The 23,476-nt window shown below is 36.1% G+C and overlaps 1 protein-coding gene across 2 annotated transcripts in view; it reads left to right on the top strand.

Annotated features, from left to right (window-relative positions):
- Positions 1-23,476, top strand: part of LY75 (lymphocyte antigen 75) — a 150,027-nt gene that overhangs the window by 20,011 nt on the left and 106,540 nt on the right. For both annotated transcript variants that reach the window (XM_055123154.1, XM_055123153.1), the window contains exons 5-15: positions 3,289-3,399; positions 4,277-4,417; positions 6,959-7,150; positions 8,200-8,357; positions 10,035-10,145; positions 10,680-10,768; positions 10,901-11,070; positions 13,408-13,610; positions 15,726-15,868; positions 21,878-21,959; positions 23,297-23,365. In XM_055123154.1, coding sequence (XP_054979129.1) covers positions 3,289-3,399; positions 4,277-4,417; positions 6,959-7,150; positions 8,200-8,357; positions 10,035-10,145; positions 10,680-10,768; positions 10,901-11,070; positions 13,408-13,610; positions 15,726-15,868; positions 21,878-21,959; positions 23,297-23,365 — 1,469 coding nt within the window. The remainder of the gene's footprint in view (positions 1-3,288; positions 3,400-4,276; positions 4,418-6,958; positions 7,151-8,199; positions 8,358-10,034; positions 10,146-10,679; positions 10,769-10,900; positions 11,071-13,407; positions 13,611-15,725; positions 15,869-21,877; positions 21,960-23,296; positions 23,366-23,476) is intronic.

Here is a 23,476-nt window from a genome sequence, read left to right as displayed (position 1 = left end):
CAATGTCGTAGAGGGTTTTGCCGACCTTTTCTTCAATGTACCTTATAGATTCTGGTCTGCTGTTGAGGTCTTTAATCCATTTTGATCTGACTTTTGTGCATGGTGTTAGGTAGAGGTCTGAGTCCATTTTTTTGCATGTAGCTGTCCAGTTTTGCCAGCACCATTTGCTAAAGAGGCTTTCCTTGCTCCACTTCACATATCTTGCTCCCTTATCAAAGATTAGATGATCATATATTTGAGGGTGTGTGTAAGGATATTTAACCCCTATTCTTCTGGTCTGTGGATCTGTCTTTGTTCCCATGCCATGCTGTTTCAATTATTACTACTCCGTAGTGGAAAGTGATGCTTCCCATCTTTTTTCCCCAAGAATTGCTTTAGCTATTTGTGGGGGCTTGTTGTTCCATATGAATTTCAGGAGTGTTTGATCAATTTCTCTAAAGAATGTCATGGGTATCCTAATAGGGATCACATTGATTCTGTATAGTGCGTTGGTCGTATTGCCATTTTGTCAATATTAATTCTCCCAATCCATGAGCAGGGGATGTGTTTCCATTTCCTCATGTCCTTATTTCTTGAAGTAGGTTTTATAGTTTTCTTTGTACAGATCCTTTAACCTCCTTAGTTAAGCTGCTTCTGAGGTACTTGATTTTCTGAGGCATGATTGTAAATGGACTTGCTTTTTTTCATATCATTTTCTTCTCTCTCATTATTTGCATATAGGAAACCATGGACTTTTGGGTATTTATTTTACAGTCTGCAACTTAACTATACAAACTATTGTTTCTAGGAGCTTTTTACTAGAGGTTTTAGGGTTCTCTAAATATAGTACCATATCATCTGCAAATAGTGAGAGCTTGATTTCTTCCTTTCCTATTTGGATACCCTTAATGTCTTTTTCTTGTCTAACTGCTATTGCAAGTACTTCCAGTACTATATTGAATAGAAGTGGTGAGAGTGGGCATCCTTGTCTTGTCCCCAATCTTAGAGGGAAGGCTCTTAGTTTTTCCCCATTGAGGATAATTCTTCCCATAGGCTTGTGGTAGATGGCTTTGACTATATTGAGAAAAGTTTCTTCAATTCCAGTTTTGCTGAGAATTTTCATCATAAATGGGCACTAGATGTTGTCAAATTCTTTCTCTGCATCTATTGATATGATTATAAGGCTTTTATCCTTTCTTTTATTGATATGATGGATTATGTTGATTGACTTGTGAATGTTAAACCATGTCAGGATATGATTGTATCTGGAATACCGTAATCATGTCAGCTTTCAGGTCTTGGAAGGCTGGAAAATTGATTGCTTTTACAACTGAGAGAATTTATGTTAGATTAAATCTTTAAGGTCTTTGTACACTGTGTGGGAACTCATAGCTTATGCTAAAAGTTAAATAAAAGGATTGAGTTCTCTTCAGCACTCTCCTCAAACAATCTCCCCATATAATCACTTTCACCTTTCTTGATATTCATAGCATCAGTTTTCTTTGGGTAAAGGGATATTTATATTTATTTTTAATTTTCTTATTATATAGCTTGTTCAGAATTAACTCTCCTAAGCTTTTCATATTCACACCAGTTATTTCTTCTATATTGCATATTTCCATTGACAGTTGATTCTTCCCTCAACAGACTATAAGCATATTTAAATTTATGCTGTTAAAATATATCTATTATGTTTTATAGCAACATAAAATATAGATTTCCTAGAAAGAGCCCTTCTCTTTCTCACAGCCAAGCTATGGAAAGCACTGTCTATCTCCTGACCTCACTTTCATTCACCAGTAGAGAGGTAATTGGGCGTCTGTCCCTATTGCCCTCTGCCCAGACTCTTGCCCTTTCCTTGAATATTGATGTCTGAATTACTGCTTTTAGCCACTTTATTTTGTTGTTGCTATTTCTGCTCACCCCAGGAGAGCTCTTCTCTTCCTGATGTCAGTTCTAATAGCATCATCTGTTTTAGGTATTTGGCTATAGACTCTACAGGAAGCAAAAATTGTGTATCATCAAAATTACTCTCAAAATGGCCCTAAAGCACTGATTTGGTTTTCTATGTGCAAATCATACATATGTATGTGTAAATATATACATATATGTATTTATATACACACATATAAAATAGGAATGTAATTGTTTGCAAGTTACAGATATAGCAATGGATTAAAATTTTATGTATGTGTCTGTGTATGTGTGTGTTAACAGATATCAGATATACTAGTTTTATTTGCAGGTAGAAAACTATATCCACATTTTAAGAATTATTTCTGTGTTTACAGTGTAATGTACATATAAATAATGTGACATTATTTTGTGTGTACATACAAGTAAAATTATACACATATATGACGCCACATGTACTATTTGAGGAATTAAGAAATTATTGAGTATATCACTGCTGAAAATTTTTAACAAATTTATAGAAATTCCAAATAATCAAGGGACTTCTTTCTTTTTTTTTGCTTTTTGGGTCACACCCGGCGATGCTCAGGGGTTACTCCTGGCTCTGCACTCAGGAATTACTCCTGGCGGTGCTTAGGGGACACTGAGTAACATATAAGTAATTGGCCTCCTGATTCAAACTATTTTTGCTTCTTTCTTCTTTGCTAATTGCATCTGATTTTCAAATAATTTATTTGAATGATACACCTCCACTGCAGTGTTTGTGTATAGGTATGTGTGTGTATGTGTGTGTGGTGCGTGTGTGTGTGTGCATGCACACACATGCATGCATGCATGCATGCATGCATGCACTGTGTGTGTATGTTTCCAATCTGGATCCCGAACTCTGAGGCTTGGAGCTATATATACTATTGCCCTTGAAACAACTCCTGTGTGTATTTTTAAAACAGTACTGTTTAAAGTAGCATTTTGGGAGTGAAGTACAGGGATTAAGGTGCATACTTTGAAAGCACCTAGTCTTGGTTCTCCTAGGCATCATCAGATGCACCCCTGCAGGCTCCCGAGTTTCAAGCCTTTTGCCCACTTTAATGCAGTTTTAACCCAGGGCCCTGTTGAAATATCCTGAGGGTTCATGTGAGTGAGCCACGTGACCTCCCATTAAGAAATAATGCCTTAGGAGAAAGGGATATGAACAAGCTAATGGAAAAGCAGAATTGAGTTAAATTATCAGTTTTTGGATTTTTAAATACTCAAGTTTTATGCCTAGCATCAATATCTGTTTAGTGGAATAGCCTATTTGAAATGTCTTACAATGGAGTGAAAGCCTTCAGATATTTTGCTGTAACTAGAAACAGAAGCTGACTGATAATAAATTAAAAAATTATTTAATTACAGAAAAAGAAGACATTGCTAGAATTTTCTGGATTGGCTTAAATCAGCTGTATACTGCTAGAGGCTGGGAATGGTCAGACCACAAGCCATTAAACTTTCTCAACTGGGATCCAGGTAAATGGATTTTTTTTTTGCTCCCCAACCCACTGAGCAAACACTTAAAAAATTCCCAGTCATGAAGAACTTACACAGATTTCAAATCTTGACAACTCACATTATAGTTCCCTCTCAGAAGAACTTTTCCAAGTTTAATCACACTGTGGCTAACTGAGCATGTATTTCTAACATTTACAAGAACAACCCGCCATTTTTAGGTAAGAGTTGATTTGAGCCCTGCCGTGAAGCTAAGAGCTGTTATGTGTTCCATGGGGAACTAGATGTGTCTGTGATTCATGCATATTGTGTTCCATCTTCAACTTAACTCTTAGTATACAAAAATTCCTTTAGTTCCAAACTCTTGGGATCTCTCCACCATAGCACCCAAGTGCTTATAGCATAATGAGTTTATTACCCAAATAAATACTTTAATGAAGGTTTATAGTGAATTAAATAAAAGTCTAGCTAACCAAAATATATACCAATCGGTCATTTTAGTTAATGCAGTTTTATTGACAAAAGATAAAATCTTAGAGACAATTTAATAGTTGCTTCAAAGACTTAAAGGCATTACAGAACAAATAAATTATTTATTTGTTGTATTGAATACACAACTAAGACTTACTGACCACAGAATATAACATGGAAGTTGTTTGGGGGCAGTGATTATTTTATATTTTGTCTTTTAAATGCATTACAATATGTCAGGATACATTTACTCTGAATCCTGCATTAATGTATTAATCTCATTGAGGCGTATACCTTTTTATTTAGTTAAAAGTTTTAATTATTTTATGTGTTGCCATAAAAGCTAGACATTAGGAATAAATCCTTTCTCTCTTGATGTTTCTGATCAAAACCTTCTTGTTCTAACTCTGAAAATCTGACATTTAAGATATGCCTAGTGCACCGACAATTGGTGGGTCAAGCTGTGCAAGTATGATTGCTGAGTCTGGTCTGTGGCAGAGTTATTCCTGTGAGTCCCAGCTGCCCTACGTCTGCAAAAAACCACTGACTGAAACGGTGGAATTAGCAGGTATCCTTATGATTTCCTTCTAAAAATATCTCAAAATTACAGTTTTGTGAGGTCAAGTAAATCCATTTTGCAATGATTTTTCTCCTTTGCTTCACCTAATGTAGAAATTATTTGATTTTGTTCATGGGTTAATATGTTACCAGCTATATGTGACTAAAGATTTTGCTTGCTTAATCCCCATTATAAGCAGAGATATCCTAAATAGAAATATATTTGTTTTTAGAGGTGGCTTTTTTCTTTCTCTCTATCAGAGTTTTTCTCAAAATGTGGTTCCAGACAAAGGCTTTAGCATCACCTGTTAGTATCACAATATAATGTAGGAAGTAGGCATTTGCCTTGCACCTTGCATGTGTCTCTGGCAGACACATCCTGACACATCTGGTCCCCAGAGCACCTCCAAGGGTTATTCCTGAGCATAGAGCCAAGAGTTGCCACTAAACGCTGCCAGGTGTGGCCCACAAATAAACAACAGGAAGCTAATTCTGAGATCATATTCGTAATTTCCTGAATAAGAGGCAATGAGGGTGGAGCAAACAGTCTGTGTTTTTAAGAAGCCTTCCAGGACCAGAGAGCTAATACAGTGTACTTGCCTCGCTTGCAACTGACTCAGTTTGATTTCCAAAATCCTATTTGGTTCCCTGAGCACTGCCAAGAGTGACCTTGAGTGCAGAGCCAGGTGTAAGCCCTGAGCAAAGCTGGGTGTGGCCCAAAAACAAACAAAAGCCTTCCAGGTGATCCTAATGCACATTCAAATTTGAGAACCACTGCCCTAAGGCCATACCTCATGTATTGTCTTGAAAAAAGTGAAGAGTTATGAACAAAGCAATTCTGCAGATTTTTCTAGCCCTCAGCTCCCACCTCTCTTTTGTCCTTTTTTTTTTGCCAGGCTCTAGGTCTTTGTGTTTATAAATCAGGTAGAAAATAAAGGACAAAAAACAATAAAATGTATATGAGGGGGATGTGTTTTCCAGGGAGACTGGAGGGAAAAGAGATCCAAGAATAGCCAAAGTACTTGAGGTACAAAGAAAGTTTGAAGAGACTTTGAAAGAATGGAGATGAGGGATTCCTTTCCTGTCTCATACAGGACACTATGCCTATCTTTGGCTAAATTGGTTAAATCCTCACTGAATACAATAATAATACTTAAATTGGCAGGAGAAAAGGAAATCTTAAAATATCATGCCCAAGGAATTGGAGATGTTACTGGTACCCACTCGAGCAAATCGATGAGCGATGGGATGACAGTGGTACAGTGAAGGAATTTGGGGGGAAGGGAACAAAAATTAAAATTTCTTATTTAATTAGGAATATAAAGCTATTTTTTAAGACTAAGTATATACATGTCTTACCTTCTGTTGGGAAGTTTTAAATTAATAGATAAAAATAGACATTTATTTTCCAGGTTGATTCTAACCATATTAAGTCCATACGAAGAAAGGCGTAATAGAAAAGGCAGCCCAAATATAAATACACTAGAATGGTTGATAATAGAGGAAATAAATATTCTGTAGTAGCAATTGTTAAGCAACTCATGATGTTTCCACATGACTGAATAATATGCATTTATTAAAATACTTTACTAAAGGGAAGATACAGTTATATGCCAAGTTATCACTTTAATCTTGTAAAAATATGTACTCATAATACAATGACTAGAATAATAAAATATTATTTTAAATTTTATTGTAGATGATTTTACCTCTGTTCCTGTATCATTGTTGTAAACATAATAAGTGCTATTTTGTAAACTTGAAGTTAACTGAGTTATTTTACAAGTGTGTGAAGTTAGCTGAATCTGGTTTATTCTTTAGTAAAAAATAAATTGTCCACATATTTAAGATGTTATAACTCCAACTAATTATAAATATATAATTCTGAAAAAAATTATTTTCTGGTTTTATTAAGAGGAGTACAAAAATTTATATAGTTTTATGCTCACAATTTTTCTCTAAACCTTTCTGGTGACCAGTAGTAATCATGGCCAAACCAATGGTCACTGATATTTTCATAACTATAGGTCTATCAGAAGGGAGGAGAGAAGTCCATTACCCTTTTCCTCAGTTGCTACCATCTCTTGGATGTGGAATATATGTCTTACTCTGTTTATCCTTTGTCCAACAGTGAACATTAATATACATCATCTTGCTATATTGACTGTAGTTGCAAAGGAGCCTTTATATCATCATAAACTTTTACTGTTGGGGATCCTAACATACCCAGAACTCAGTTATAGGTTGTCAGCAGCTGCCTTACCTCACACCTTTCTTCTATGTCCTAAGGGCAATCTCTCTGTGATTACCCAGTCTGAGCACTGCTGGGCAGCACATTTGTATCACACTGAAATCATATCTTATCTGAACTCTGCAGTTATTCTTATGATGTTGTGTACCTAATAGACACAAAATAAATTAATGTCACTGTATTGTATAATATTATAATCCCTAGTTTTTCAGAATCATGATAATTGAAGAATAATTTGCATTAGTGATTTCAAAATAGATGTATGTTGGCTGAAATATGAATAATTCCTTCCCCTCTCAGATGTTTGGACATACTCAGAAACCCACTGTGATACAGGCTGGCAACCGAATAATGGATTTTGCTATCTGCTGGTAAATGAAAGTGATTCTTGGGATAACGCACATAAGAGATGCAAAGCCTACAGTGGTGATCTCATCAGCATTCATTCTTTAGCAGACGTGGAGGTGGTTGTCACAAAACTCCATAATGGGGGTAAGTTTTTAAAATATCCTATCTTAAAGCTTTAAGGCATTGTAAAGCAATCCTATTTCTAGACTCTGTTGGAATAAAAAACTAGCCATTTGATCCAGTCAATCTTCACTATCTAGGAAGATTTTCTTGGATGGTGGTATCTTTTCTATAATTTATGCTGTGCACTGCAATAATAGCTACACACTTGTGGCTTTTGAGCAAGGGAAATATAGTTTAAGTTACTGGGAAATGAATGTTTACCTTTTTAAAGTTTTACTTAATTTAGAATTTTAAGTAGCCCGATATAGGCAGTGGCTGCTAATTCAATAGTAAAACCATTGATTGAATAACTTTCCTCTTCTCATAAGCTAAGTTCGAAGTTGCTCAAAAATGCTTCAGTAATGGTAATTTGTAATTATTACAAACTCACTTTGTAATTATTCAAAAAAAACTAAAAAATAAGACCATGATACTCTAGACTGCCAGTATTAGAACTTCCTCCTAAAATTCAATAATAATAGTGCATACCTATTCTCTATCAGTAGAGTGCTAATTGTTTTACCTGGTCAGATGAATAGAATCCCTTTACAACTCAGATTCTTATACCAGATTTGGTTCTAATGAGCTGCTTTCTCTCAGGACGATTAGTATAAAATTTAGCAGATAGACACAATTTAATCTGAAAACTCCCACTTTCTGAATTCATGTTCATATTTTTTAATGTTGGAAAGTAGTACCGTCCTTTAAAAACTTTGGTGAACAATGTTTTTATTCTTAATATGACATCTATGATTGTACTTTTAGAATTTCATTATTTTCCATAAAGTTTATCTAAACCAGATAACAGGGACTCCCACTGACAGATCATAATATCACTTTTCCCATCTGTCTGCTGTACCTGCAAAAGTGACCTGTAGGTATTAGAACTTCTAGACATGCCTAATTTAGCAACATTTTAATGGAAATCCATCAAAATTCTTAAAAATCCCTCTCAGAATATACAAATCAGCAGCAATGTACATGTTTATGTTATTGAATAAAACCTAAAATGCAAAACCATTTTATTTTAGATACCAAAGAAGAAATATGGACAGGCCTTAAGAATACAAATACACCAACTTTATTTCAGTGGTCAGATGGGACTGAAGTTACTCTAACATACTGGAATGAGAATCAGCCAAATGTTCCCTATAACAAAACTCCCAACTGCGTTTCCTATTTTGGAACGGTAAGAAGCCACTGTAAGAAGCCTCTGTGGTTTGTTTACATTCTTATTGTTGTAGCTAAGAATAACTGTAAGAAGACTCTGATTCAGCTTGTGATAAATCATTAAAATCACATAAATCATTAAAAAGATAAATCATTAACAAAGTAATCTATATCTGATTCTGAAACTATCTGCTTTGTATGGCCAGATAATAGGGCTCTATTTTGCTCATTCATTTAGCTATTTAGCTATTTAGCTCATTCATTTATTTTGTTTCTTTATGTACCGTATATGAGAAAAAGCATATGGTATTTGTCTTTCTCCTTCTGAGCTACTTTTTTCAATTTTTCTTCTGAGATAATACCCTATTATCTTCTGAGGGTAATACCTGAGATAGTGGTGCAGGGAATCCTGGCACTCTAATGAAGAGCATAGTGTGGCTGCACCACAAGTATAAAATAGTAATATTCGTGAATTTGTAAAAATGAACCAAAAAATGAACAAATCAAACATGACCTCTACAAGAGACAGAGAACTTTTTTATTTTATTGTTTGTCAGGTTCTCCAAAAGCAAAGTGAGAGCCTTGAAAAATTTTTCCTCTAGCCATGAAAACCTCCTTTTTTGGCCCCTCCAAGCCTCAGCATGCCCCTGCTGTAGACACTGTCGAGGTTCTTTCTTCCATCTTTCTCTTACTTCCTTAGTGTATGCAGTGTGGCTGCATCTCCATGTATTCTTCAGATCTATACCTTTTTACTAAATGCCACATTAAAATAATTAACTGTTGTGAGGTTTTGAACGTCAATCTTAAACATTTTTTTAAAATATTGCCTGCCTTGGGATATTTGTGTTTAAGGTAAAAATATATTCTAATAACTACTGGAGGTAAAAAAGATAAATCATTAAAATCACATAAATCATTAAAAAGATAAATCATTAACAAAGTAATCTATATCTGATTCTGAAACTATCTGCTTTGTATGGCCAGATAATAGGGCTCTATTTTGCTCATTCATTTAGCTATTTAGCTATTTAGCTCATTCATTTATTTTGTTTCTTTATGTACCGTATATGAGAAAAAGCATATGGTATTTGTCTTTCTCCTTCTGAGCTACTTTTTTCAATTTTTCTTCTGAGATAATACCCTATTATCTTCTGAGGGTAATACCTATAGGTCTGTCCATGTTGTTACAAACATCAGGATTTCATCTTTTTCTTGTGTCCAAATATTTTAAAACTGTGGGTGAACTTTTGTCATATCATATGAAAATAAATAAATAAATAAATAAAAATCTAGAATATCAGCAACTATTATGAACCAAATTTTCTCTTGCTCTTGTGTAGAGTGTCTTTTGATTGTTTTATTTTATTTTTAAGAAATGGAATTTCCTCAAATATTATTATAAGGAAATGGAATTAATCTGCACTATGACCTTAGGGTGATGCTGAAATGACAGGCTGTGATCCAACACCTATGGTCCTAAAGGAGCCTACATTTCTAGGAGTATGTTCTCAGATTTAATCATGCATTTACATTCATTCTCATCCTTTCCCTTTCTTCTCCTTTGCTTCTTCCTCTCTTTTTCTTGCTCTCCTACCCTCATAATTCTATGAAAAAAAATTTGGTTCAAAAATAAGCTATTCTTCATCTCTAAGTATAATGTAAATAATTATTCTTGTGGGAAAAAATTTTTTTAAAGCTCGGACAATGGAAAGTTCAATCATGTGAAGAGAAACTTAAATATGTATGTAAGAAGAAGGGAGAAAAAATAAATGATACGGATTCTGAGAAGATATGTCCTCCAGATGAGGTATGTAAAATCCTTACATACATTTTTCTCAGCAAGATTGCACTTTCTTAAGGTTGGTAGGTGAGACTTAAAACAGATCAGATTTAGATAACAGAAGAATTTACTAGCTTTTTTTTGTTTATGTTAGAGAGGGCCAAAGGATAGTAAATTACAATATATTGGCATTCTGATAATATCAGAAAATAAAAATTTTCTGGTTATGAACATCGTTAGAAATGTATGTGATTGTTGTCTCCAGTGCTGAAATCTTGATTTCACCTTTATTATACCTATTCAAAAATAATACAATCAACAGCTGTTATGATGAGTTAAGTATAGAGGGCAAAAGAGTGAATATACTTTTTGTCTGACATGAATTTGTAGTCTTGCAAAAGTGTTCTGTGAAGACATATTCCACCCTTGTCATATCTATGCGTTCACAGACTGTGTCCTCATTTCTTGCAAGTTATAAGATTTCTCAATGTAGCACAACTTTGCTTGTAAGAGAAACATCAGTCTGGAAGATAATGTGATCATCTTTTTCTTGTGATTTAGGGCTGGAAAAGACATGGGGAAACGTGTTATAAGATATATAAGGATGAAGTCCCTTTTGGAACCAAGTGCAATCTAACAATAACGAGCAGGTATGATATAAGTAAACATTTACCAAAGAACTGTTCAGTCTGGGTTTCTTTGCTAAATAATATTTCTAAGATGAACTTATATAGTATTTTTACCTTTGTGAAAAAACACTTTCTAATTTGATTGTTTTACAGATTTGAGCAAGAATTCTTGAATGATATGATTAAAAAGTATACTAAATCCCAAAATAAATATTTCTGGACTGGCCTGAGAGATAAAGATAAATTTGGAGAGTATAGTTGGTCAAGTGCTGGCGGAAGAAAGCAGGCTCTCACCTTTTCCAACTGGAATTTTCTTGAGCCAGGTGAGAACCTACAATTCCTTGTGAAGTATAGCATCTCTCTCAAATTACCTTCAAAATGTGATAATCTTCAGGACCCTGTTTATCTATGGAACCATAAATAGAAACTGACTTTTTTTTTCTGTAAAATCCTTGGTCATAACTCAACATAAAAAGCTAGAAAACTCAGTTTTTAGCTTGAACAACAAGAGCTAGAGCAACAATATGATATCTTTTACATATAAGTTACAAACAGAATCTAGAAGATTTTTTGTAAAGCACTTCAATTTTATGTGTAAAGTGCCTTATTATTTTGATATTGCTGTTTTCTAGCTTTTTTTCTACAAGACTTAATGTTTTTATTATTCTCAGTGGATGAGAATTAACAAGCCATATATAGTAAATATTTTGTATTCTGAAATGTAGTTTATCCTTTGTTAGCTAGCCAAAAGCACTAACAATAATTTCTCAGAATTAGGTGTGAGCCAGATAGGATCTTAAAATACCCTTCTGATTTTAAAGTTAAGAAAACAGGGGCTTTGAAAGATGATTTGACAGAGGTTACGTAGTTATTATATCAGTAAGATCCAGAAATCTTAATTTCTCATCCACTGCTTTTTAACGGAGTTTTGCTTTGTATAAGATAATAGTTGTAATACATTCTATTTTTTCACCTTTGAGTTATTAATATGTTTTTTGCTTGCCAGGCAAGCTCCCCGTGGAGTATTTGATATGCCCAAAATAGTAACAATAATGGGTCTCATTCCCCTGACCCTGAAAGAGCCTCCAATACGACACCATTGGGAAGGACGAGTAAGGAGAGTTTGCTCTCAGGGCTGGGACGAATAATCAGACTGGCACCTGCTCGAGCAAATCAATGAACAACGGGATAACAGTGATGACAGTGACAGTGATTGTTTGTCTAATGTGACCATGAGGACTATATCTTATAATTCACAAATTAGAACATGTGAATTCATAGTTTTAAATGCCCACAAAGTTTATAATGCATGATCATCACTATAAATGTGAGAAGAATTGATAATAACAAGGTCCTTTTTACTAATCATGCAAGGTCACTGTCATCCCATTGCTCATCGATTTGTTCGAGCGGGCACCAGTAATGTCTCTCATTGAGAGACTTATTGTTACTGTTTTTGGCATATCCAATATACACGGGTAGCTTGCCAGGCTCTGTCGTGCAGGCTCCATACTCTCAGTAGCTTGCCGGGCTCTCCGAGAGGGGCGGAGGAATCGAACACAGGTGGGCCGCGTGAAAGGTGAACACCCTACCGCTGTGCTATCGCTCCAGCCCGGTTACAAATATTAATCCTAGTTAAATATTATCTTAAATGATAATACTGTGGGGCTAAAGAAATAGTATAGCAGTTAAGATGCTTGCCTATGTGATCCAAATCCCAGTACCACGTTTGGATGTTTCCCTGAGCATTACAAAGATTAACTCCTAAGCACAAAGCCAGGAGTGATCCCTTAGAACCACAGGGTATGTTCCAATCACCCATCCAAATTATAATACTGTAATGTATAACACACATGAGATTTATCTTATCTTAGAGTCAATATTATATTCTTCCTCAGTAAGTTCAGAGGTTAAAGAATAACTTAGGAAGTAGTTGCAATGACTATTCCCTCTCTCATGTAGCTAGAAAGACTGCCATTAAGGTTTCTTCACAGTATTTAACTCCTAGCTTCAGCCAGCTCCTTCTATCAATGGTAAACTATTGGTAGGAGTAAAACAGAGAAAATCACAAATCTATCCAATACAGCACTGAACAATTTTCCTTTGCTCCTCTTGCTGTCATGCGTAAGTAAAAAACACAAGAGTATCTGGCTTCTCTTTCTAGTGTGGTAGAAGTTATCCCCATTTTTGTTCAGTGTTTGTGGTTCTTCTATCTATGTCAGTTTGGTGCTATGAAGAGAGAACTTGTGCCTGGCAAATATGGGTTCAAGCCCTAGCTCTACCTATTCATTAAACTATGATTTTCAACACTCATTAATTATGATTGTCAGCAAGCTACTTCTATTTTTTTGGGGGGGGCATGCCCAGTAGTACTTGGGACTTACTTCTGGCTCTGCTCTCAAGAATCACTCCTGATGGGCTTAAAGAACCATAGGGAGTACCAGGAATTGAACCTAGATAGGCTGTATGCAAGGCAAACTTCCTACCTGCTACACTGTTACCATCATCAGCAGCATTTTTATGAGTGACGTATTTTTCCCCATGTTCTTTCCAATTTGCTGTCCTCTCCTTGGTTCAATAAAAGAATATAGACATTAAAAATGTTTGAACTTTCATTTTAAAATGTAACTTTTAAATATGATTTTCCAATTCAACCCCAGCTTTTCCAGGTGGTTGTGTGGCTATGTCTTCTGAAAGATCCCTTGGCAAGTGGGAGGTGAAAGACTGCAATAGCTTTAGGGCACTTTCAATTTGCAAGAAAATAAGTGGACCCACTGAGACAGAAGAAGCAGCTCCCAAGCCCAAAAACTTAACCTGTCCTGAAGGCTGGCATAGTGTATCCTCAAATCCTTTTTGTTATAAGGTAAAGTAACAGTCTCATTCAGTCCCTCAGTAAAACTATCCGTCTTCCATTCTAGTCCAGGATCTTATGCAAATTGTATTCCTCCTCACACCTACCCTAATTCCTTCCCAGACCTATCTCCAAGTTTGGGGCACAGAATCCTTATTGGCACATTAGTGACCTCTGGTAACAGACAGCTGATCAGCACACAACTCATGCTCTACCCAAAAGAGAAAGGTGCCCCAAGCCTGAACTGGCAATTACCTATGTTTCTTTTGTTTGGGGAAATTGGTAAGCTGCATGCCATGATGACTTTGCTTATGATTTTCATATCCTTCTCATTCTTGTAAAAGGAAGTGTTCTATTACTTTTAATGTAAAAAAGTTAATCTTAGGTTCTGTATTGGTCAACTGTTTCGTAGTCTGTTGCGTGAATGTTAATCTTAGGTTCTGTATTGGTCAACTGTTTCCTAGTCTGTTGCATGAATGTTAATCTTAGGTTCTGTATTGGTCAACTGTTTCCTAGTCTGTTGCGTGAATGTTCGTGGGGTCGGAGGCGCTGAGATAAGGTACGCGGAAGAAATGTCTTGATTGGAGGACTAAGGCTCTCTCTGGCTCTTTAGCAAAGGCAGAGGCCCTCGTGGACCTCCTTTTATTGATCATGGTAGCTCTAAAAGGCGCAATATAGTGACATCACCAAAGGCATCAAAAGATGTTACAGGAAGAACACTGAGGCAACATTATTTCTTTGTATCTGCAGGCCAGTAATCTAAGCCTCTGAAAGATGCAAAACCAAAACTGAAACCTTCCTTGGGCTAAAAGCACTTGGATTTACATCCCAAAGACAAAACTGGGCCCTGCACCTGAAATCTACATCCCAAAGACTAGGCTGGGCCAGAGACTACAATTTACAATATCAAAGGTCAGGCCTGGCTAACACCATCTGCATGTCAAAGACCAGCCAGGCTTCTGTGAGAGAAGGAAAACTGCTCTTTTCAGTATACTGAAATTATTTTTCTGAAGGCAGCTTGAAGGGGGAAAATGTTCAGCTTCATCCAAACCAGTCAGGACACACGAGAAATCTCGCCCATTTTCATGGGTCCCTATGTTCCTGTCTGTAGTACAGTACAGTACAGTACACATGGGCTCGCCCTGGTAGCTCAGTACAGCCCCAACACCAGTCTAACCATTACAGCCCCCAAATGCAGTGGCAAGTCAACAGTGTTTCATATTCACAAATCTTTGGGCTATTGTTTGCTTGATCAAAGTAAATGTTCAGCTCTTATTGTTTAATTCAAGTTGACTGTACTCTGCACATCTTCAATCTGGTACTATATGGTTAATAGCTATCAGGAATTTTTCTTCTCATGGTCAATCACCGGTGCAAGCCCAAGTATACAAATGCGTTCCAGTTCTTTTCACTTTACCTCTATTAACATCCTATTGATCACAGCAAGTAACATAACTGAGCCATGAGTCAAGGTGCAGAAAATATACTCCATTCCATCTGGAGGCCATGACCAAATGTGTATTTTTTTAAGGAAAATGAAGAATCAGGACCAGTAATTCCATCTACCATTGTGTCATATGCTCTCTTCCTCATAAAATGTTTCCTTTGGTATTAAATTAGTCATCACAAATCAAGGAAACAATGTGACAGGTTTTGTCTTGCCATCTCTGTCAAGATTTGCATACCAGTGCATCCTACTCCTTTATTCTTCTTCATCAGAAAATTGTCCTGTACTTGTTCAAATCTCAGTGCATTGTGATCAGAACTGTGTTAATACATTTCTTTATGGAAAAGTTCAATCCTAAAGCATTCCTGTGTGTCCTTTACAGACCCATTCCTAACCCCATTCATTTTCTCCTTCTAGTTCCTGGGAGAGCATGGTATCCTGTTGGAGAGCTTTCCCATCTTGGCTGAGGAAAGCCATCCTTCTAATAATGTGCCTGGCACCTGCTACTGCCCCTTAGTTGACATTATTAGTAAGAATTATTTGAGCCCCAGTATAATATGCATTTATGTATGTCTCCATTATAAGAATTCATCCTGGTGCCTCCATGATTGATGGTAACTTTAAAATTATTTGTTATTTTATAATTATCAGAAAACAAATTAATATTCTATTTTGTTAAGCTGTTTCACAGAGAGAGAATTGTAAGAAAGAGGAACTGGGAAGAAGCTGAAAGATTCTGCCAGGCACTTGGAGCACACCTGCCCAGCTTTAGTCATGTGAATGAAATGAGGGAATTTCTTCAATTTTTAATGGACCAGTTCAGGTAATACTTTCAGAGATTATCTATGTTAAATTTCATATTATTTCATGTCCCATCTCTCACTATAAATATAGTTAACATTTAATGTAAAACTGTTTTATTTTTCCATTTAGTTTATTGTAAATACTATGCAGTACTTATTTTTTCCTAATAACAAAGGTAATATGTAATGAATAAAAAAAAAACAGAAAAGTACAAAAAAATAACTCACTGTAATCAGTTCACTTATATGACCATACTTTACTTGTATTCTTTTATAGCTAGCACAGGCTGTATGAAGCAGACTGTGCTGCTCCATAATACATGCTCCATTAATCAAAGTACTATTTGCCCATGATATATTCAGGAAAGGAACATATTTTAAGACCAACATTTTATCATGGTTTAAAAACGAAGGAAGTAAACTCATTTATACCAGAAAATGGTTCTAAAGCCTACTCATTGAATATCTTGTTTTCATTGTAGGAATTAACCTTTCTCTGCAAGATGTCCATTGACCAAATTGTGTATTACATGACAAGAGTTAAGTCAGATTACCTCTCTATTCCTCCTAATCTAAATTCTACATCTTTGTTTGTATTCCAGTGAAAAGGATTCATGGGGCACCAAGTCATTAGAGTGCCAAGACTCTGCTACCCACCAGGGACAACCATTGTAGAACAAAACTAGTCATAGGATTAGAGAAACCTTGTTTGCAATGCCTGTGCTGCTGTATGCACTACCTGCTGTGTTGTAGCATGAATGGATTTAGATATAAATCTAAGGCTTTGCAGTCTAAGCGTCCTCATCAAATAGTGTTTGTGGGGGGTTATGACTGAGATGCTACTTTTCTTAGATACCAAATGTAGCAGAAAAATTGACTGAGAGTAGAAATTTTAACACCGATACACATATTAACCTTTCATGCAATGTCTTCTTACCCTAATATCTTCAAAACCATATTCTGAGTGCTTGAAATAGAAGAAATTTATATACACATACATATATACATATACATATTTATATAGTGTGTGTATTCATATATACAGAGAAAGAATTTGAGTTTGATTTGATTCTCCAGTAATGATCAGATTTTTCCCTCAAATTTTCTAAAATCATATTAGAAGTGTTCAATGATGAAGGCAATTTTTAATTTCTTCCTTTCTTTGCACACAGATAAACCAAACCAAGGCAGGAATAAGTTACAATTGTGGTGATATTTTCCCATTCTTACCATACATGCAAAACCCAAGTAGCTATTATTTTCTATACTTAAAGCACACTATTAAATGTGATAGAAACAGAAACCCAAAGCTATAATGTGTGGTTGAAATGAAGTTAATCTTTGGGAATAGTAAAGATTGCAATCGTCTAACAATGGGGCAGACTGTGCTCTAGAAAACTAGCCTTGAAAGATAGCAGAGGAAGCAGAAATGGACTTGAAAGCAGAGGATTGTAAGAGGGAAGAAGTGGTGTAGAGAAAGGCTGGGTGGTAAAGATGGAAACAGATTTCTGTGGAAGGTGACTACAGAGTAAACGCAGATGATCTTTACTATCTTCCAGGTTGTTCTGTTTATTATCTAAAGAAAACAATATATCTAATACCTACTTTAATTTAAAGAAATAAATCCTGGGAGCCAGAGAGATAGTTCAGTGGTTAAGGTGCATGCCTTTCTTGTAGCTGATCCCTATATTATGGCCAGCACCACATGGTGCCCTGTGTATTTCTGGGTGCAGCTCCAGATGTCCCTGAGCACTGACATGTGAGGCCCTGAAGACCTTCATGCATTGTGGCACTAGAGGCTTCCAAACTCCACTGGGGTGACCCTTATAATTCCTGGGTCAGAGCAGTACCACATCTTCAGACCCTTGCAGTGGACCTGTGGCATGGCTGGCTGTGTACCAAATTCCCTGGGCCGCAAATATATGATCTGCAAGGATTTGAAAGAAATGAAGTAAATATCATCATCATCATCATCCCGTTGATTGTCAGTTTTCTCGAGCACTCTCAGTAACGTCTCCATTTGTCCTAGCCCTGAGATTTTAGAAGTCTCTCTTTACTCGTCCTTCCTAACGGTGCCACATTGGAGGCTCTCTCAGGGTCAGGGGAATGAGACCCATAATTGTTACTGGTTTTGGCATATGAATACACCACAGGGAGCTTTCCAGGAACCGAGAGGTTGGTGGTTCGGGCCCACCCAGGGACGCCAGTTGTATAAAAAGAAAAAGAAAAAGAGAGGCGAGGGCAAGGGAAGGGACGGAGCCAAGATGGTTGGTCTCACTTGCAGTTTATTCCAATCTCATCTCCATTCTCCTCTGACTATCCTCCTGCTTCTTTCTCCCCCATCCTACTTCATTCTCTCTCTCTCTGCCTCTCTCCCGGCTCTCGGTCTCTCTCTCGATCTGTGGCTGTGGCCCCCGTGGATCTGGCCCCCAACCCACTCTTACAGCCTCATTAAATCTCCACAGCATGAGGGGGTTGGGGCATACACATAGGTGTGGTCAGCAATAGGGTAAGATTCTTTTCCCTCAGGGGATGCTTCTCCTAGGACTTAATTCTCTTTCAGCAGGAGGATCCACCCAAGGGCAGAGTCCCATGAATGTGTTTCTCTTCTCCTCAGCCAGCAAACATATAAGAATTCATAATATTAATCATTTTGTATGGACACAATAAGAGATGCATTAAAGCTTATAGAATTGCTCTCCTGGGGCCATCTCAATCTCAGACTACAGTGCTCAGGCCAGATCAGTCTTTCCTATCCCTGGCAAGGGTCCCAGTCTCATAATTACTATTGGATCATGACAGCATTTGTCTATGATCAAGCTCTTAACTTATAGTTAAGAATTAGGCACTTTGGCCAGGCCCATCTCGATGCCAGGGTAGCACATAACTCACCGCTTGCCCTGGATCCTTCCCGTCCCACGTCGGGGACCCTACTTTGGGGTGCTAGGAACTGAGGGCAACTGAGGCTTAAGTGGAGAAAGCAGATGCCCGGGAGGGAATAATATTCGAGGCCAATTAAGTCCCAAGTTACAAAAACATAATATTGTCTTCTTGTGTCTATACAAAAAAGACATAGCTTTAAAGTAAATTATTCAAAAGGCATAAAGAGGAGAGAAAGACAATATTATAATATTCAGTGTCCTAGGGAGTTCTGACCTTACCAATTAACAGAGTTTGATTAGAGGAAGAGCAGATAAACTGGTAGAAGTGGTTACAGATAAACAAAGGAATGGGAGTGACTCGGGAGCACTTTGATGGGTGTGACTGATAAACCTAAGCTCCTAGTGGCAAGGGGGAAAGGACAAACCAATGATATCCAACACAGGCTCTCCCATGAAGTAAATATAAGGGAACAAGTTTCAGCTCCTCTTTATTTTATCCATGACTTTAGTTATATTCTGTATGGCAATTATCTACACCCTGTGATTAAGCATTGGGAAGTCTGATATTTGGGATCCTGTAAAAATAGCTCAAATTAGTTGGGAAACACAAATGTAAATTTCTCTCAGAGCTACTAAACTCAGTTGGACTTAATTGTTTTCATTGTATTTAAGTATACAAATCGGTGATCTTTCTTTATGCAAGAAAACGAAATAGCAATAAAAAGTGAAAGGGGCACAGTTGTTATAAGATTGAAAAGCTTGAGGCCTAAAGAGATGAAAAAGTACTTCTTGATAGGAAGCAGGGAATGCTGAACAAAAGATAAAAAAAGCAATGATTTTTATCTTAAAGTGAGAAATTAATTTAAGATTAAGCTTACTTTAGTCTATAATGTACTAAAAATTATTTCAATACTTCCCAGTAGTCTTAAAGCTGCATATTTCTATATGTTATACATCCCTCTAAGTATTGGGATAAGGGTTAATTTTATATTTGGATATTATCTTTTCTCTAATATCTGTTGCATTTACAAACATAAAACATTTATGTGTGTATTGTGTTTGAATATATAATTTGTAACCTTTATTCTGATCACAAAGCTGGTAGAAAATTAAGTTTTAAGGAAGATAGTCTATAAAGACCTATGGTGTTATACTTTTGGGCAAGTATTTTACAAGTGAGGTTAAAGAAAACTTTTTTATGGTTTTTGTCATTTACTTATATTGGAAATATATTCTTGAATAGAGCTTAGGTTTAACTGAGGAGAAGGGAGCATTTAAATGTATGTCTTGCCTATAGGTTTGTGGATATGTTCTTTCTTTTTTTTTTTTTTTCTTTTTGGGTCACACCCAGCGCGATGCTCAGGGGTCACTCCTGGCTCTGCACTCAGGAATTACCCCTGGCTGTGCTCAGGGGACCATATGGGATTCTGGGAATCGAACCCGGGTCGGCCTCGTGCAAGGCAAACGCCCTACCCGCTGTGCTATCGCTCCAGCCCCCGTTCTTTCTTAAAATGCCTATTCTCTCTCCTGGATGCAGTCTGAATAATAGTACATGTTAAATACTCAGGTTATGGCTCTAAAGAAGCATTAACCATCCTTTGAAGACTTTCCTACCAATCTCACAAACATTCACTGGCTTCTTATAGTCCACAATTCTCTCTCCTCATCTGAAATTTTTGTAATGCTCAAAATTTAAACTGGTGATGAGTGTGGCTTGGAATTATGTAAATAGGAAACCATATTATGCGTATCATAAATCACTAAAAAGATGCACACAAAATTTATATCATTTGATGTTTTTCAAAATGCTTTATATTTTTTGTATATACACATTTTCATGTATGTATACATATAGATGTATATCTATGTATATTTGTTCTTCCTTAATAATTTATTTGCCCCTTATGATTAGATGTTAGGTCTTGTGCTTCACTTTTTCAGTATTTTGCTTAACTCAATTATTTGTACGTAAAAGTATCATGATTATGAGTATTAAATATTATCAGCTAATCAATTAATTATTATAACTTAATTATATTTCTATGGCATAACCCATGCTGTTTCAATTTTTAAAATGCTACAATACTTGTTTACTATTAATTTGATGGATAGCGGGAATTATTTTTTTAAATTTTGTTTAATAAAAATGTAACTATTATTGTGTTTTCTTGTATTTGAAGCCATTGCCTAATATTAATGTTCTGTAGGAAAAGTTTCATAATAATCGTATGCTATTTTTCCCCCTCTTACATTTACTTTTTTTTTAATTTAATTTAATTTTTTTTTTTGCTACTGTTTGTAAAATACTCAATAGTCCTGCACATGCATAATATTTCCAACTTAGACAGGAGACCATACAGGGTGCACTTTCTGGCAAACAAAACAATAGAATGGTTCCGCTGCCTGGAGCTCTGAGTTGTATTCCAGGGCATGCCCCTCTTACATTTAAAGCCTCATTCCCCTGACCCTGAATGTGACAGGGACGAATGGAGATGTTACTGGTGCCCACTCCAGTAACAACAAGATGAACAACGGGATGACAGTGATACAGTGATACATTTAAAGCAGAATAGTTTCTGCCATTTATATAAGAAAACAGGGATCAGAGCAATATAGAGGAGGCAAGGCATGTGCATGTGGCCAACATGGGTTCAATCCCCAAGACCCTCATGGTTCCCTGAACACCACCAGGAGTGATCCCTGAACACTGCCAGGTGTGGCAAAAACAAACAAACAAACAAACAAAGTGATAGAGAAATAACATGTCAGGGATGTGGCTCTATAGATCATGCCGTACATATAGAGGCCCTGAGTTTAATTCCCAGCACTTCCTAAAATATTAACTTAAAATTTATACACTATTTTTATCTAGGGCTTGATTTCATATCAGAAGTCAAACTGAGGAGATAGATTAAAGTTCTGGTGCACAGGCTTTGCAGCTGAAACTCCAGGTTTGAGCTCAGGTACCACATTGTCCACCAGTGTCCTCACAACAAGAGTGGGAGTCTTGAGAATTTTACATGCAAATGCTTAAATTTTATCCAAGTGCCATGCTCAAAAATATTTTTAACACTTTGTTCTTTTTATGAAAAGAAAATCCTGCATTCATTGATACGTAAGCCCATTTAACATTTTCTTTTCACATAGTGACCAGCGTTGGATGTGGATAGGTTTGAATAAAAGGAGCCCAGATTTACAAGGATCATGGCAATGGAGTGATTATACACCTGTAAGTTTGAATCTTTTTTGTATGGAATAATATGGAAGAATTATTTGTTTCAATAATTAATAAGTTAATTATTAAGTAATATAGCCACATGACACACAACTATTAAAAATTACATAGATTTTTCTTTATGGAAATGAAAATAGACTCACATGTCTACGTAGGGGAAAACCAAGTTATTGACACCATTTCTATTTTTTTAAAAAAAAACATAAGCAGCTGGAGCGATAGCATAGTGGGTAGGGCATTTGCCTTGCATGCGGCCAACCCGGGTTCAATTCCCAGCATCCCATATGGTCCCCTGAGCACCACCAAGGATAAGTCCTTAGTGCAGAGTCAGGAGTAACCCCTGTCTATTGCCGGGTGTGACCCAAAAAGCCAAAAAAAAAATAGGCATTTCAAAAATGAGTGCCAGAAATTGTTATCAACAGCTTTATAAATCATGATAAATTAGTAAATATTTTAATTAATTTTTAAAAATTACATAATTGGATTCTATATGTACTTAAAAATATACAGATAATGATAATTTATGAGTTTATGCCTTTTTCCTTATTTTGGTCAGAAACTAATTTTATTATCTAAAATGTGTAATGGAAAAGAAAGTATCCTTGTTAGCAAAAAAAAAAAAAAAAGTGTTTATGGGGCTGCAGCAATAGTACAGCAGGTAGGGTATTTGCATTGCATGCAGTCGATACAGGTTCGATTCCCAGCATCCCATATGGTCCCTTGAGCACCACTAGGGGTGATTCCTGAGAGAAGAGACAGGAGTAACTCCTGTGCATAGCCAGGTGTGACCCAAAAAGAAAAAAAAAAGGTGGAAAATGTTTAAGGTAACTTTTAAAATACTATCTCAAATGTTTAAATTATCCTATAGATAGATTTTATGTAAAACTCATAGGAATTAATTATGGTCAAATATGAAATGTTTCACATTATCGTTGTCAATTCATTTTGTATTTTTTCTAAATGTAAAATTTCTCATTTTAATTTTCAAATTAGAGCATCTCTGAAATTAGTTCACAAAAAAAACTAGCATTTCAATACATATAAAAATAGAAAGTCCCTTGCAAGCTCCATATTCTCTTTGACTCCAGTTAAGAAATTATTATGGTGATAGCTTTATCATCCTAAACTATGGCCTCCTTTGGAAATCAAAGACAAAGCATTTTCTCTTTCAGTTTAGCATCTTGATTTTAAAAAAGTAACATAAATATGTTGAAATAGTTTTATTCTGTGGCATATGACTACATTTTAATGATTAAAACTGCCTAAATTATATCTAAACTAAATACTTATATATCAGTTTTATATTCTCAAGCTTTTCTTTATCATTTAAGGTATCTACTGTTACCATGCCAAATGAATTGCAGCAGGATTATGATATCAGAGACTGTGCTGCTGTCAAGGTCAGTACAATGTTAAAAAAATCCACATATTTTGGGGCTGGAGCGATAGCACAGCGGGTAGGGTGTTTGCCTTGCACGCGGCTGACCCGGATTCAGTTCCCAGCATCCCAT

This window comes from Sorex araneus, chromosome X (assembly GCF_027595985.1).
Source record: "Sorex araneus isolate mSorAra2 chromosome X, mSorAra2.pri, whole genome shotgun sequence".
NCBI classification, from domain to species: domain Eukaryota; kingdom Metazoa; phylum Chordata; class Mammalia; order Eulipotyphla; family Soricidae; genus Sorex; species Sorex araneus.
Note: the sequence above shows the minus strand (reverse complement) of the source record. Positions and strands in the feature narration are given on the sequence as shown.